The 18005-nt window shown below is 32.6% G+C and overlaps 1 protein-coding gene across 1 annotated transcript in view; it reads left to right on the plus strand.

Moving 5' to 3' along the window:
* ARID2 (AT-rich interaction domain 2) overlaps positions 1 to 18005 on the plus strand; it is a 137094-nt gene that overhangs the window by 78717 nt on the left and 40372 nt on the right. The window contains exons 6-14 of the mRNA XM_031462714.2: positions 765 to 832; positions 6635 to 6701; positions 6795 to 7045; positions 7568 to 7664; positions 7776 to 7985; positions 8851 to 9018; positions 14871 to 14952; positions 16879 to 17013; positions 17642 to 17838. Of these exons, the coding sequence (XP_031318574.2) occupies positions 765 to 832; positions 6635 to 6701; positions 6795 to 7045; positions 7568 to 7664; positions 7776 to 7985; positions 8851 to 9018; positions 14871 to 14952; positions 16879 to 17013; positions 17642 to 17838 (1275 nt within the window). The remainder of the gene's footprint in view (positions 1 to 764; positions 833 to 6634; positions 6702 to 6794; positions 7046 to 7567; positions 7665 to 7775; positions 7986 to 8850; positions 9019 to 14870; positions 14953 to 16878; positions 17014 to 17641; positions 17839 to 18005) is intronic.

Consider the following 18005-nt stretch of genomic DNA (forward strand, 5'->3'; position numbering starts at 1 on the left):
TGAGTCAGGTCAGCAGGGTGTTATTAAGAAGAAGCTTTTGTGGGGAGGGTATAGCTCAAGTGGTAGAGCACATGCTTAGCATGCACGAGTTCAATCCCCCAGTACCCCCTCTAAAAATAAGTAAACCTTATTACCTCTTCTCACCAAAATAAAATAATTAAATAATACAATAATAAGTAAAGCGTAAAAAAGAAATAAGCAGTTTTTGAAAATAGGTGGTTTGACTTTCCTCCTAAAATGACTTTATCAAGAAATATAAACAAGCTGTAGGGCTGTGAATGTTTCTTAAAGGAGATTTCATTTGTGGGAAGTAGTTACAAAGAATGTCTTGCCCAATAATATTTGAAATATGAATTACACAATTTTTTTTGACATACATATGAAGATTTAAAATTCTCACAGTCTGGCAATCTAATAGCAATAGCATCAGTTTGACTTTTTAATATTTTCTCTTCTACAAATGAAAACTAATGCAGAGTAACTATTATAGTACTCTTCATTGTTTTTCTTATTGTCTGTAAAACTATTACGAAAATGAGTTGTGTATTTTTAGATTGTAGTGACAGAAACTTTCTTTGAATTCTATAATTTAAAAATTATATTTCAAAAGAAATTATCATGACTCTGTAACATTTACTATGAAACAGTTTTCAATGTACGAGATATCTTAAAATGTATTTTTACTCTTTTTCCAAACCTACCAATTAAGGAACTAAGTGAAAGAAATAATTTCATTTTACTGAATATATTATTTATTCTTTTAGCTTTAGGATCATTTTCTACTGTATTTGGAGAAGAATGGAAGGAGAAGACTGATAGAGATTTTGTTAAGGTAATTCATATAAATTAAAATATTGAACTATTGAATTACATGTAACCCAGGGCCAAGGATCAATGGTTGCTTATTTTATATACAAGTTGTGAATAAGTTGAGTTTAAAAAATACTTTAAAATAGCTAATAAACAGAAGTAAAGTTTTTATTTTATTTATACATTGATTTCTGAGAATGATAAATCTGTAACAAAAACAATAAATCCCAGAATACCCAGACTATGAGGAGCAGTCTAGGTAACTTCCTTATGATTGTTTTCCAGTTCACATAATCACTCTTCAGCTGGGTCTACTATGGCTCTTGACTTGTTTAAGTTTTATTTTAGTAACTGTGTTTTAATTTCTAGAATTTTCACTGTATGTTTTCAAATTTGCCTATTTTGTTCTTTTATGCTTTTATTAATTTTTAAGATATATATATTTAAAATATCTTTTTACTAATATAATAAATTATGTATGAACATAAATTAAAGTATTTATTTTACATATAAAATGTAAATTAAAAATTAAATATATGTCTACGTATACAAACACACACCTGATAATGCTAATATCTAAGCCTTTTGCAATTCTTAAGTCTGCTGACTCTGTCTCATGGTAGATTATTCTTTTGTGTTTTGTGATGTTGGTTTATAAATTTCAGCAGACTTGTTTCTGTGGGGTTTTTTACAGATTGGATAGAGAGTATTTCTTCACTTCTGTGTTGTATTTGCCAGTCACCTGAAGGGAAATACTGATCAGAATGACTTTATATTAATTTCTTTATTGGATCTTTGTCTAATGACTTGATAATAAAAACAAATCCATGGAAGTTGTGGAACAGGCTAGTAGTGAAATATTTAGTGGATTGTTTTTAACTCATATCTCAGGTAGAATCTCCCTTTTTTTGAGAGTATTATATCTTCACATTCCTCATCATGATACAGAGTTGCCTTTCTAATTTCCAACTTCAAGCTGGCCCCAAATTCTATATCCTGTCCTCACCCAACCCATTAAAAGCCAAGCTTCTTGGTTGTGACTAGGCAAATAATTTCTTTAACTTCAGAAAATTGATGATGAAGGTGTAAGAGACACAAAAAAATGCATTAAAGTTACATATACAGTCACAATGGAGAGTGGGGTTTGTCAATATAATCAATAATCACATAAAATTAAGACACAAATATGTTGAAGATGGATACATGATTACCTCAGTTGTATGTTTTCATTAATTTCTGTTATTTATATCTGTTTCTACATATTATATTTTTTGGATTTAATTTTCTGCACTTTTTCTGATTTCTTGAGCTGGTACCTACAGTCATTGATTTTTGTTTTTGTTTTTTCTAATACAAAAATTTAAAGCCAAATTCCCTCCAAGCACAATCTAACTTTATTCTTCCAATTTTGATATTTCATGTTTTTATCATAACTTAGCTTAAAATATCTTCTAATTTCCATTGTGATTTTTCTCTCTGATACATAGATTACTTAGAAGGGAATTTTCTTAATTTCCAAAAACATGAAATTTTTTTAGTTTTTTTCTTATTAATATCTAACTGAATTTCAGTATATTCAGAGAGAACATACTGTATATAATTTTAAACCTTATCAATGTTTTCACCTTTTATTTGGTAGTGTAGCATTGATCAGATTTTATAAGCACTCCATTTGTCTTTGAAATAGTACATACAGGCATACCTCATTTAATTATTACACTTCACTTTATTGCACTTTGCAGATAACATTTTTACAAACTGAAGGTTTGTGTTAACCCTGCATTGAGCAAGTTTATCAGTGCCATTTTTCTAATAGCATTTGTTCATTTCATGTCTCTGTGTCCCACTTTGGTAATTCTTGCAATATTTCAAACTTTCTCAGTAGTTTTTCTATCATTATGTTTGTTTTGGTTATCTGTGATCAGTGATCTTTTATGTTACTACTATTATTCGCTGAAGGTTCAGATGATGATTAGCATATTTTAGCAATAAAGGATTTCCTAACCAAGGTATGTGCATTGTTATTTTAGGTATAATGCTAATGCTATTGCACACTTAATAGACTAGTATAAACATAACCTTTATATGCACTGAGAAACTAAAAAACTTGTATCAACTCACTTTAGTGCAGTATTTGCTCTGTTGTGGTGGTCTGGAACCAAACCTGCAGTATCTCCGAGGTACGCCTGTATTCTGGAGTTGTTGGGTGTAAGTTTATGTATGTCAGTTAGGCCACAGTTAATCATGGTATTCATATTTCCACATCAGTACTGGCTTTCTGGTCTGTTTCTTCATTTATGGAGAGGATATGTTAAAAAACACCTGGTTTGATTGAGGATATGTCTCTTTCTCCTTAAAAAATAGTTCTATAGTACTGTGTTTTTATATTCTCAGTCAGTGTTATTTACTGCACACATATATAGTTGTTCTATCTTTCTGGTCAGTTGAACATATTATAAAGTGACCTTTTTACCTTTAAGTTTCCTTTATCTTTTTTTTTGTTTGTTTTCAGTCTGATATCAATATAACTACATCAGCTTCCATTTGGTTCGTGTTTCTATGGTTCATATTTTACTGTCAGCCTTTTTTATTGTTATATTTTAGATGAATTGTTTTGTAAACGACATATTTTTGCTTTTCTTTTTTCCCCCAGTTTTTAAACTAATGCATTTATTCCATCTACATTAAATGAAATTTTGATGTAATTGTGTTTAAATTTACCATGTTTTGAACTAGTTTCTATATGTCCTGCCTGTTTGGTTTTGTTTTCTTTCCTCTTCATAGCTTTTTTGAATTAATTTGACTGAGTATTGCTTATTATTCAATTTTCTGTCCACTTAGTTATTTATATAAACTTTTAATGTTCTCTCATTGATCATACTGAAGATTATATTTTAATCCCTCCTAGTTTAATAAATTAGTACTTTTACTATTTCTTTAGGTAGTTATAGGGACACTGGAATAACTCCATTTCTGTTTACTTGTTTCTGATTCATATTTTACTTTTATTATAAGTCTTTGCTCTTTTTCAGTTCTCTTAAAAATAGTATCTTAAACCATTGGTTTTAAAATTTTTTTCTTTAAATTTCAGCATAGAAAACTAAATTCCCTTTATAAACTGCTGTAGCTGTATCCCACAATTTTTATGTTTTCATAATCATTTAGTTAAGATATTTTCTCATTTTATTTGTGATTTCTTCTTTGATTCATGGGTTATATAGAAGTAAGGTGTTTAATTTCTGTTTGTTTTAAACTAGCTTTTATTATTAACATTTACTGTCACAATCATTGTTATTACTGATTTTTACTCACATTACATTGTTGTCAGAGACTATTCTATATCATTTCAGTTTTTTTAAACTTATCAAGACTTGTTTTACGGTCAGCATATGGTCTTTATTGGTGAATGTTTTATGTACACTTGAAAAGGATGTGTGTTAAAGTGTTGTTGGATGTGATACTTTTTGATAACAATTAAGGCAAGGTCGGTTACAGTGTTGTTTAAGATTTCTGTATCATTAATGCTTTTCTGTATAATTGTTCTGTGGTTTCTTAAGAGATAAATGTTGAAACTATCAGCTATAATTATGAATGTTTATATTGCCTTTCAGTTCTGTCAGTTTTTACTTCATGTATTTTGAACCTTTATTATTAGTTGCATGTACATTTAAGGTTATTATATTTTCTTGATGGTTTAGCTTTTTTTAATCATTATGAAATATTCCACCTGACTTCTGGTAATATTCTTGTCCTGAAGTCTCTTGTCTGATGTTATTTATCTACACCAGCTTTTTCATGATTTATGTTTTCATCATTTATCTTTTTTCATTGCTACACTTTTCATCTATAGTTTTATATATAATGTTTCTTATAGATGGCTGGGTTTTGTCTTAGTTATGTGTCATGTTTCCTACTTTCTTTATATATCTAGTACTTTTTTAAATTAGATGTTGGTATTGGGACTATTGGCATTATTTAGTGTTTGGATTTTTCTGTCTTTGAAAAATGCTGACAGTTGTTCTGGCATGCTGTTAATTGATACATGGATGATTGTTTTTAAGCTTTGTTTTGACCAATACAGATCAGTCTTTACTCTAGGAAGAGCTTATCCCTATTCCTAAAGTTGGCCTTTTTTTTTTTTGTATTTGAATTAGCTAGGTATATAGTGAGTTTTCCCTATTTTAAGAATTGTTCAGTTACAGCTGCTTGGTAGTTGTTTTTTCACTTTTTTCCTTGGCATTTTGGAGTTTGTGCACACGCGTAGCTTAATAGTTAGCGTTCAATTTGAGGCATCCCTCTGCAGATTCATTGAGCCCTTTGTCTTCATTACTCCTTCTTTCTTGCAAATTTTCTCTCAGATTGTGTGTTGGCCTTGCTGAACTCTGATCAGTCCTTTCAGTTTAGCAATCACTATGATCTCTTTGGTTTGTTGTCTCTGTGTCATTGTCTACTAGAGTGTCCGTGTAAAGATATGGGGCAATCGTTGGGCTTGACTCCTATCCTTCAGTGATTACAGTTTCGTGTTGCTTATTGTCTAATCCCTGAGAAACTTTTTATGCATATTGGTTTATGATAGGATGACTATTCAGTACCAGTTACTCCATTATGGCCTGTGCAAAATTTTCTTACAAGTGTTTTTCATAGATTTTAATTTTACCTGTATTTTTACCCATAAAACTTTTTTAGTATTTTATATATGCGCTAGTTATTTTGACTTAAATCACATCTACCTTTTCATGCTTTTTTTTGTTTTTTGAGTGTAGGTTTGTAGATTGTGAGTTTGTTCACTTTGCGTTTGCATTTGTCAGAAAATGTTTTTATTTCACCTTCATTCTTGAAGAGCACTTTCACTTTGTAAATATTCTAGTTTGGCAAGTGTATTTTTCCATCACTGAAAATATTGTATTGTCTTCTGACTTCCATGATTTCTTTTACAAAGTCTCCTGTAATTTTAGTTGTTTTTCTCAAGGTTATCTGTCCCTTTTTTTGCCTTTGCATTTAAGATTTTTCTTTGTCTTTGCTTTTCAGAAATTGTATTATGATTCTCCTATTTTTATTTTTTTTATTTATCTTTTCTTGGAGTTTGGAGTGCCTCTTAAATCTGTTGTTTGGTGTCTATTAGTTGATTTAGAAAATTCTCTGCCCTTTCTCTTCAAATATTATTTCTGCTTATTCTTTCTCTCCACCTCTGGAACTCCAGTTATTTTTATGTTAGAACTTTTCACCATATGTGTCTTGAATGCTTTTATTCTGTTCATCCTTTTGTGTCTTTATGCTTCCAACTTGGTATATTCTTCTGCTGTCTTTTCCAATCACTGATTCTTTCTTGAGTTGTATCTAGTGATTTATTGAGCATAAACACTATTTCTAGATATTCTATTAGCTGTAAAGTGATCTGAAAATATCTGTGATTCATATTGGTAACAGTGTCAGAGGTACTGCTAATTGTACTGTGGTTTGCTTTCTAACATTCAGAGTTGAAGAAAATGGTAAGGAAATGCTAAATCTTAGTAAGAGGTTAATGAACATAAAGATGTCATTTTCCCCCCCTCATTCCAACTTCACAGATGCCCTGATTTCTTTCACAGACCTTTCAGGGATCTGTGGACCCCAGGCCCAAATGATACCTTATTTTATAAGTACTTTATAAACCGTAGAAAATCAAGCATTGTGTCAAAGAATTAAGTACATAGAATATAATGATATCTACCTGAACTAAAAATAAGTAAAATATTATAGTTTTACAGCATGTGTGACTATTTTCAAAGTAATAGACTGGTTGTTTCATATTGTCAGAATTAAATGTAATAATTTCTGTTTACAGTTCTGGAAAGACATTGTTGATGATAATGAAGTACGTGACCTCATTTCTGACAGAAATAAGTCTCATGGTAAGTCAGTGAGAAAATATTTTCAATAACTTTGAAATATCAATAATAATAAATGAAATATCGATTTAAGTAAAAAAATTTTTTCTGTTGTAGAAGGTACATCAGGAGAATGGATCTGGGAATCTTTATTTCATCCACCTCGAAAGCTGGGCATTAATGATATTGAAGGACAACGGGTACTTCAGATTGCAGTGATTTTGCGAAATCTTTCGTTTGAGGAGGGCAATGTTAAGCTCTTGGCAGCTAATCGTACCTGTCTTCGTTTCCTATTACTTTCTGCACATAGTCATTTTATTTCTCTAAGGCAATTAGGCCTTGATACATTAGGAAATATTGCAGCTGAGGTAAGCATGCGACAGTAGCTTAAAACAGTTTTTATAGTTAGCAATAATATTTACCTTAAAATTTTGGGATGTGGTGGGAAGGGTGTAACCCGGTGGTAGAATACAGTGCTTAGCATGCACGAGGTCCTAGGTTCAATCCCCAGTACCTCGATTACAAAACAATAATAATAATAATAACAATAACAGTAATAAACAAATAAACATAATTATCTCCCCCAAAACAAAATAAAACAAAAAAAAAGAAAAAAATTCTTATTTAAATTTTAGGATGTGGGATGATTATATTTACCGTAATTATAGAATACTAAATGCCTGCATACAGTTTTAGCCTGAAGTGGTATTACACACTTTTGTGGAAAATAAGAAATATTTGAAATGATGCTCCAGATATAGTGATTGCTGTTATCACAGTAATTATATTTTTAAAGTTATGCAACATTTTTCTGTTCATTTTTATTAAATTTGAAATACGTAACTCTGAAGGAAGCCTACCTCAACAATAGTATCCTTTCTTTTTTCCAGCTTTTATTGGACCCTGTTGATTTCAAAACTACTCATCTGATGTTTCATACTGTTACGAAATGCCTAATGTCAAGGGATAGATTTTTAAAGATGAGGGGTAAGCGCTAACTTAAGTTTCTTATTGTCTAAAGTATGCAAGGTTTTTTTTTTTTTTTTTTAAATCATCTTTTAAAAGACAAATACATGTTTGTGTGTGTATGTTTTTCAGGCATGGAAATTTTGGGAAATCTTTGCAAAGCAGAAGATAACGGGGTTTTGATTTGTGAATACGTCGATCAGGACTCATACAGAGAGATCATCTGTCATCTCACTCTACCTGATGTGCTGCTCGTAATCTCAACACTTGAGGTGCTATATATGCTCACAGAAATGGGAGACGTGGCTTGCACAAAAATTGCAAAAGTAGAAAAGAGCATAGGTAAGACTAAACCAAAGAAACGTTGAAGTTATTTTCTTTATTGAGGAAAAAATATTTAATGTGATGCCGTAAAAAAAAAAATCACAATTTGTATTTGCAGTTCACCGTTTATTTTGAGGAACACCCTTTCAGACACACTGGTTTGTGTTATTCTTTCTGCCTGATTTAGATATGCAAGAAACTTCTATCATGTGTAGAGAATAGGGTGTATGTGACTGTCAGTAATCCTTATTTCTTCTCTTTATTTCTTTTACTATATATTCAATTTGAAATCAGCAGACTGCTATGTCTGACTCTCTGGGGAGCAGGACTGTCTGTTCCAAGTGGTCAGCTGCTGCTATTAAGCAAGTGAAGCTGAGTGAAACAAGCTTCCTTCTGTTCCTAGAAGTGCTTGTAGTGGTACCATCCTTAAAATCAGCGACCTCACCTTCTTAGTGTGTTGTCAGTTTTAAACACACTTACTAACGCATGTCATGTTAACATTTTACTCAGTGAGTCAAATGATTTCTTTCTTTGGTATAAATACTAAAATCAGAGTTAATAAAGATTTGGCTTGAAAAGTATTATTACTGAGAAATTAAGATGTCACTTCCCTATCAGTGGTTCCTAAATCTGGCTACACATCAGAATCACTTGGTAAGTTTTTTTAAAATGAAGATACCTAACATCCACTCCAGAGCTTCTAAATCAGTCTTCAGAGATTGAGCCTAAAAATCTTTTTCAAAGATCCACAGATAATTCTGATGTACAGTGATTCACAGACTGGCGTTTGAGAAGCAGTATTCCATACAGCATGTGTTTTTAAGCCATGTCATTGTTTTACAGTATTATTGACTAATAACCATTGGTTTTTAATTTATTTTAGATATGTTAGTGTGTCTGGTTTCTATGGATATTCAGATGTTTGGCCCTGATGCACTGGCTGCAGTAAAACTCGTCGAACATCCAAGTTCCAGTCATCAAGTTTTATCTGAAATTAGGCCACAAGCTATAGAGCAAGTCCAAACCCAGACCCATGTAGCATCTGCCCCAGGTCAGTGCTTTTATTTAATCTTTTTCAGTGTGGTTGCTGGTATGTCAGACTTAATACTAAAGATAAATTTAAATATGCAGTGCAGGGAACTGATATTCTTCAAAAGAAATAGGCTAAATGAGAACTTGAGTATGTACTTTAACTTATTAGATATTATACATTCCAGGAGAGCAGCATCAAGGTGAGCACAGAGGAGGAAAAGTATAAGAGAGAAATGAGGTTGAGAAGGATATAGAGTAGTGTGAGGTATTAGATATTCACAGTGGTGAGAGCATTAAGTGCCCCAGTGGGCTTCTGGTTTGTGAGTTTGGTCTTTGAGAATTGATAGACCAGGAATAGGTTAATCATACATTACCTTCTACTTCTCTCAGCTGGTCATCAGAATACAGAAGTGTCATACTCGCGTTATTCCTCAGTCTTGGATCAAACGCCGCAGAATCAGAGCTTAGGATCAGACGTGTGTATGTCCACAAACACCAGTGCAGCACGTGTACCTGCACTTGTGCATTCTTCCTAGGATCCCCTGGGTCAGTTCTGTTTAACCCAAACATCTTTAATTAGAATTCAGACCTGTCTAATAAACAGCATTCTCTTCAGCCCTTGGCCTTCTTTGTCCTGGCTTGTTATGAGTTATGATTTTTATACATTAGTACTCTCAGTCTTTTTGTGCTCCACCTTCATTTGTCCTAACGTAAACAAGTCATCTTTCACCTCACCTGCTCTCTCACCATTCCCAAGACATTCCTTTTTCCTTGGAATTTTTGGGGGTTTTTTTGTTTGTTTGGTTTGGTTTTTAATGGAGGATGCTTACTTTCTCAGTTGATCTTAAGACTTAACAGTTACCATGGAAGGTGTGTATCATGAATTTCTTCAAATTCTTACCCATTCCTTACAAACTTATTAGCATCAGAACTTATTCTCCTTCAGCTTCCCCTTGTCTCAGGAAGAGCTATTAACTACTTCTGAATCTGTGCTCTGTATATCAGTCTTTCCCAACTCCTCATTCCTATATCTTAAACCTCGCTTTCTTTACCTACTTCTTCCTTTTCAGCCTAGGAGTACATTCAGATCTTTCTCAACCTCTCCCACTACCCTAAAGCAAAAATCTCATTATCCTTAATCTTCAACTACCACATCTGTTTAATCACCCAGTCTTGTTGAGTCTTCCCAAATACCCTGGCCTCTTCAGTTGCTAGTACTTATGACACAGTTCGGACTCTCTCCAGCTGTCTTGTTCTTCTCTCATTTAATCATGGTGCCTGTCTCTCTTCTACTTTAACTCATAGTATCAAAATTATATACTCTATTTATACAAAGTATGTAATATGTATCACATATTTCACAATTTCCACTATGTCCTTCTGCAGTATATGATAGAATTGTATCATATGTGCATCTCACTTACTTGAATTCAACAGAACTGAGCAAGTAATAGAAAGCATCAAAACGTAGGTAATTTTGACTGCTGATCTATTCAGTGAGCTTTCGTTTACAGGCAGTAGGTGTTAAAGAGCCAGTATTTATTGAGGAATCAACGATCAGAATATTAGTAGTTTCTCAACCTTGAAAAAGAAATAAAACAGTTCATATTGCCAGTTAAGTGAGGGGAGGGGTATGTTCTTATCCTCAAAGAAAAAAACAGAAGATTAAATTAATTGAGGGCCATAGAGAAACTATTCAACAAAGAGTGGAATTAATAAATTATCAGTGATAGACTGAACAATAATGGGCCATTTGAAGAATATTCAAAAGTAATTTTGATGAGAACTGTTTTTTGCCTTATTGCTGACCTGTGAGCTTAACAAATGAACCCACCCTCCAACCTAAGATTTGGTCCTCATTCTTCAAATGGACAGAATTAAATATTGCAAGTTGTGGCTTGCTTGCGTATACAGTAATTCATTGATGGAGGTTTGAATAGGCCTCTTAGGACCTAATAAAAGAGTTCATTTTTGAGCTGGTGAGCACTTTATTACTTGCTCATCGTGAATGACAACTTTGAATTGTTTGGTAAGTTATGATTTATAGTTTGGCCTTTTCCTCCCATAGTTTGTTTAATACTGTTTTCAAATGGAGTGGTCATCTTCAAACTTTTTGCACGTTTTCCCTCATCACTATAAAAACTTACATAACCTTCTACCCATTTTTAGGTTGCCAACTAAATTTTTTCATCATAATTTAAATAGTGATAAATAATATGTTTTTGTGTATATTAAATTGATACCTTAAAATAAAAGTTACAACATCTGTATCCAGTGGTACCTTGATACTTAGCATCATCCATTTAAAACAGTTACATAAACTCTTAATATTAGAAATTTTATACTGTCCCTCTTTTTCCTTAAATTCACATCGTCACCCTATAGGTGCTTATGTAGACATTTCAATTTAAAATTTTTTAAACATTAGTAAATACAATACAGTAGTAAACAATAGTAAATATATTACTAATTTTTATAAATAATTATTCAATAAAAAGTTAAGTTATTGGAAGTGCATCTCTTAATGAGATGGGCAAGACTTTTTTCCCATTCTCTGGAAAGTATTACTCTAGTGTGTCTGAATGAATATTTTTATTGCCCGAATAAAATTCCGTTCAGCATTAGTTTTACCTGTTTTTCCTTTTTATAGATTTAAGTTGGAAATATAGTTCACATCAAGAAATAGATAAGGATAGAATTTATAATTCTTTGAACTTCCCCCAAGTTATCTAAAAATTATTAAAATTATATTTAATGATCTTCTGACAACTTGAGCTCTTGTTTGATTTGGTTGAAATCAGATAATTAACAATACTTGACTTGCAAAAGTATTTGTTGTCCAGTCATTAGCTATGTTTATTTTTAGGTTTATTGAAAATATATCAAAAAGATATTAAGATATGACTGTAAATTGTACTTGCTACTCTTAGTTAGATGCACTTTGTTTAACCTGATATATTCAGGGAGTGGTTCTCAAACTTTCGGGTGCATCAGAGTCGCCCAATGGGCTTAAATACTGATTTCTAGGCTCCATACCCTGAGTTTCTGATTCAGGTGGACCTGAGAATTTTCATTTCTGACAAGTTCCCATGAGATGCTGATGCTGCAGGTCAGGAGACTGTACTTTGAAGATCATGGGGTTAGGAAAATTTAGTTCAAGACCAATACTGTGTTTTTTTGATAAAGTGCTTTTTAGTGTACGCATGAATACATCTTTGTCAAAACTGGCCCTGCAGATTTACCTCATTCGATTATGGAAAATGTCTGCCACATAAACTAATAGACAAAGTTAGTCTTTTTTTTTTAATAGTTTTTTTTTTTAATTGAAGTACAGTCAGTTACCATGTGTCAATTTCTGGTGTACAGCACAATGTCCCAGAAAGTCTTTATTATCAAAAGTATCTTGCCTCACTTTCTGTTATTCAGAAAAAGTCCAGCTTTATTTTTCAAACCAATAAAATGTCAATTTGTGTTCCCGGGACACCTACCTTATTTCAGAATTCTAAAACAGTTAAACTTGACTTGAGTTTGTCATGTGAATGAAATAAGATGCCACCGCCTTCAGTGTTTCTTTAAAATATTCTCTGTGCTTTGCTTACACAAGATTCTGCCTCAAAAGTCATGCACTCCTTTACAGTAGTTGAGGGATAAAGCAAGGAAGGACATTAAGCAAAACTTGTCATCCCTTTATAATATATCTGAATTCAGAACACACCAAAGGGCCACAATACCCAATTTCTAATGCCCAACATTGCCCTTAACAATAATACATAAAAAGCTGGGATAGACAGGAAGCCCTACCCTTAATTCCTTGATTAAAAGAGGGTTTGTGGACACTAATGTTTCTACTTCTCCCTTTGGTGTTGCAGAGGTTTTCATGCCACCAGCGTCATCATAGCTAACATTTATGTAGTGCTTACTATGTGCCAGGCATTGTTTTAAGTGACTTACATATAAACTCCTCTAGTCCTCATAATGATCTGTGAGGTCAGTGTACTGTTACTTCTCCCCAATTATAGACAGAGAGGTTAAGTAATTTGCCCATGGTTACACAGCTAGTGAGTGGTGAAACTCTAGAGCGAGCCTCTGACTCCAGGGTCATGGATTTAATCATACCTTACAGTGCTCTAAAGGATTACTGAGAGTTAAGGCTTTCTATTCCAAAATGAGAGAAGAGCAGTTATCAAAGAGGTTGTATTCTCAGGCAAAGCAGTTTTAGGAGGGAATAGATACAAAAGTTGAGTATCTGGAAATAGATCCCCTTTAAAGTATAAATGGCTTTCTACCCTTTGGAATGGCTCCAGGTATCCTGAGGATGATGCTTCTCAGTGTGTAGCCACTTTTACAGTAATTATGCATTTCCAGTTTGTATTCTTAATTTAATTGTGGCTGCATCCTTCTTTATGCATTATTTATAAAGGTTCTCATAATTTCAACATAGTTTCTAATGCATCATGCAGTTGGTTGGTAATTGACTGAGATTTCAGTCTGCGTAAGGTATACTGTCACAGAACAGTTGATGAAGAAAAGGGGAGACGACTTCTAGGTTAGGATAGGTTTAGGCCCTAGAAAGATATTTTCTGTAATAGTGTCATCAGGTTAGGAGGAGAAAAAAGACAGGCTGGGGTTGCACAAGGAAAATAATTTCGGTTCTAATTGTTACGTTCTGCTAAAAATCAGGATATCACAATATAGCCTCTGAAATGTGACACATCTGGATTCAAACTCAGCACTCCTAAAAGAAGGCTTTCCAGCTGCACCCAGCTCTGCCATCTGCACCCTGTGTTCCTTTGTGAACTTAATCTCTGAGCTTTAATTTTTTCATTTGCAAAATAGAGATAATTAAATTTAGATTTACATATAATATTAAAACAAATCATGTAAATGTAAATGGCTTAATAAAGAGTAAATGTTTATTATGTGGCTGGTTGCTATTAGCTGTATCTTGGTGGAAGCCTGGGGGCCTCATCAGACAGAGATCAAAATTGCTTCAGATTATTCAGATTGGGCTGTGTTGTGGGGCTCATCTAGTTCTAATAATTTAGAAATGCATTTGTTTTGTTTGAGGGTTCTGAGAAGTTTTGCTAAAGTGTCACCTGAAAAAAAGTAGGTACATTTTCTAAGTTTAAAAACTATAAATTAATGATTCTGATTTAGTCATGAAACAGTATAACTCTTAATTTTATCTATGAATGTGTAATATTCATATTTTATTATAAACTATGAATAAGTTATATAAACTTATAATATGACTAAGTTTATATTATCTCATATTTTTCATGTTTTCATTAGTTCTTTTGTATGTAACATAAAAGTTACCTATTTGTTTATCATATGCAGAAGTTTTATATATACCACTTATAAAGTTCATGTTAATCTTTTAAATCAAAAGTGAAGTTATTTCTGATGCAATCTGCATCAGTAACTAAACTGAGAGAGGCTTATTTACTGATGTGTTGTGCTGTGTGACCCTGGGCTAGTTATTTTAATCACTTTGAGTCTCAGTTTTCTTATCTATACTAACCTCACAGAAGAATTAAGAAAGATAATATATATAAAGTATTTAACTCAGTGTCTGACAAATGGAATACATAAGAGTTTATATTAGTGAAATAATTCATATTATTGTTATTATCTGAATGATTGTGAAATTAGAAAGATAGTTCTTATAAAACATCTAAGGCAGTGCCTGGTATAAGATGTGCTCCATTATGAGTTTCTTTCTCAAATTTGTCTATTTTCATTATGTTTCTTCCCCCTTTTAAAAGGTATTCTTTGTGAATATTAATTGGTTCAGTATTCATGAACTAAATATGGCATATAGTGACTACGTTTTAAAAAATGATGTAGCTAATGTATTTTTTTCTTTAGCTTCCAGAGCAGTTGTAGCACAGCATGTTGCTCCACCTCCAGGAATAGTGGAAATAGATAGTGAGAAGTTTGCTTGTCAGTGGTAAGTGGTTTATTTCTATTAAGGCTTTATCCTTGGGCAGAATGAAGCAAAAGAGGAAAGGAAATGTATTTTAGCAGTCATCCAGAATGTTTTATTCTGTATTTCTTTTTAGTTAGAGCAGGATATCATTTATACAAAGAAAGGACAATGTAAAATCACTTCACCTGTGTTTTGAAATAATTTGAAAGAAAAATATTCATCAGAATCTTCAGAATTAAATTAGTGTTTGACTAGAGTTTCATTAAACTACACCACTTCTTTTCAAGTAAAATTTACGCTAGACTTATCTTTGACTTTGTAGAAAATAAGGTTTGTCAGATTGTAGAATTTGTTTTTCTTAAATTAATGTTTTATTAAAAAAGTTAAACTGACTTAAAATAAAACCAGATTTTTCATTAAGTGTCTCTTCTTTTTCATCAGAAGCAAGACTTCTCATTCATTGCTAGTTAATTTTCCCTTTTTATGAGTAGTAAGGGGAAACTAATCAAGTGATAGAACGGCCAGTATGTCTACATGGACATAATTAACTTGAAAATGGTATTTTCTTGAGAAGACTGAGTAGTTACATCTCAGCCACTTTCTGAAAAAGATAAAAATAGACTTGGTTAGATTTCATTTTGTCATGGTTCGTTGCCTCTACTACATTGTTTATGAATTTCAACTTAAATTCTTTATGAGTTTAACAGACTGAAATATAAAGTCACTTTTGGTGATGTATTACTTTAAAAAATTTCTTTCCTTCTCTTTCCCTTCTCCCCCATTCTCTAACATTATTTTTCTCCCATTCCATGCTTCTGTCACTCTGTGTTCCATATTTTTGGTGCTTTTGTATCTATGTTCTTATGACAATTTTCTTTAGATATTTTCACTTTGCTTAAACCAGGTTTATGATTTTAAATATCTCTACTTGCTTTTTTTTCATGTTCTCTATTGTTACACCTTGACCCTTTACTTGATGAATCTCTTCCAATAATATTTGGAAATATTTATTTTCTACATTGAAACAAAAAAGTTTTTTGTATCTGGCCTTTTTGAAAACTCAGTACTCAAAGGGTTTTGACAGTTGGAAAACGTATGTACCACATCCACTGTAAAATGTGTATGTTAGGTATAGACTTGGTCTTATAAATCCCAATTGCACATTTCTGCCAGTTCTGAGCGGGAAGAGGAGAGAAGCATTTTACAATTATTTTATCGTAATTATCGTTTGATTCGGTTAATAAGAAACAGCTGTAAGTTGGCCTGTTATGTAGATGGTGAGTCCTAGAAAGAGTCCTACAAGGATAACAAGGCCTCCGTTCCTAACTTACAGATGGACATCGCTGTACAACAAAGACAGACTGAAGTTTAACTTAGTCTGTAATGGATTAGGAATGGAAGTCTCTAAAGTAGGGGGAGGGGGAGTGTGCAGCGCGGGAGGTGTTTTGGGGATTAGTTAAAAGCTTTGGGAGAGTTTTTTTCTGAAGAAGCTTGATCTAAGAGTCAACAGAAGTTTAACTTAAGTTCAAGTTTTCCTTTGTTTTTCGTATCACCGATAACTCATAATTGGGAACTTCTGTTATTTTTTGATTATTATGAAACAGGAACCTGTATTCACTGAATAAAATTATTTATTGTAGAATATTTGTTGCCAGCAGACCAACCCTGCTCTTGCTGGGATGTAAATACACCCCAGTTTTTACATTTGTCGATGATGTTATTTTAAATACTAAAATCAGTATGATTAAGTAGTTAACCTCTTTTTGTTTGATTTAGTCTATCTAAAACCTGGCATGTATTTTTTGCTAATAACATATGAGATAGTGAAATTTGATTAATAGACATTATTGGTTTATAACACGTTGCTTTCACATAGTTTTAGTGTAAATAAATATGGACTCTCCTATAGTTTATTGCATAATGCCATTTATTTTTCTCCTCTTTTAGGCTAAATGCTCATTTTGAAGTAAACCCAGATTGTTCTGTCTCTCGAGCAGAAATGTATTCCGAGTACCTATCAACTTGCAGTAAATTAGCTCGTGGTGGAATCCTAACATCAACTGGATTTTATAAATGTCTTAGGTAGTATTTACAGTTCTTAACTTTAAGTAAGGTTAATTTATGTCTCTTACAACACCCCTTGCTCTTTAGAGAAAATGCCACCTATCTATCTACCTATCTAGTTTTAAATATTTCCACTACTTGAAATTTTGTTTCGGTTACATTGTAATGTAGTGAAAGTTTAAATACAAAGGTATTTTGGAAATCACATCTGGTGTTTGTGTTTGCACATTATGAGGTTTATCAAAGAAAGAAAAGGAAGAAATTAAGTTTACCATTTTTCTACCTACTTTTATGTGTTAAAGACATGACTTGCCCTTTTTAACCTTGAGTAGTGTGTGAAGACTTTTTGGCTTTTTACAAAGTTCATAAAATAGACATTGCCTGGATGCAGCCTTTTTGTTAATTATATATAAAGGAGAGCTGTTTAAAACCCAATAATATTAATAAATAATAATTTTTAAAATTAGAGAATTGTCCTTTTATGTTTGATCCCTCACTTCCCAGCCTTGCAGAGCATAACTGTGTGAATCACTCTGGTTCATCCATAAGTAGCCCTGAATATACTGCTGCTGTGTATGTAAACATTGTTAGGAGTGTTTTTGTTAATGTGCTAGTTAACCAAATTGAGTCTGCGTTTACTTTACAGAACGGTCTTTCCAAATCACACAGTGAAGAGAGTGGAGGATTCCGGTAACAACGGGCAGGCGCACATTCACGTAGTGGGAGTAAAGCGGAGGGCGATCCCACTTCCCGTTCAGATGTACTATCAGCAACAGCCAGTTTCTACTCCTGTTGTTCGTGTTGATTCTGTTCCTGATGTATCTCCAAGTCCTTCACCTGCAGGTATTAATTTTTAATTTGTGTTTTAAATGTTACTGACTTAATAAACTTAATGAAGATGTATCTCATATACATTTAAGATGTATAACGTTTCCTTGTTTTTCAGTAACTCTTGTTCTGTTATTTTATCATATTCATATGATGCAAACTTGCTAGTTGCTTAAAACGAT

This window comes from Camelus dromedarius, chromosome 11 (genome assembly GCF_036321535.1).
Source record: "Camelus dromedarius isolate mCamDro1 chromosome 11, mCamDro1.pat, whole genome shotgun sequence".
NCBI classification, from domain to species: Eukaryota; Metazoa; Chordata; class Mammalia; order Artiodactyla; family Camelidae; genus Camelus; species Camelus dromedarius.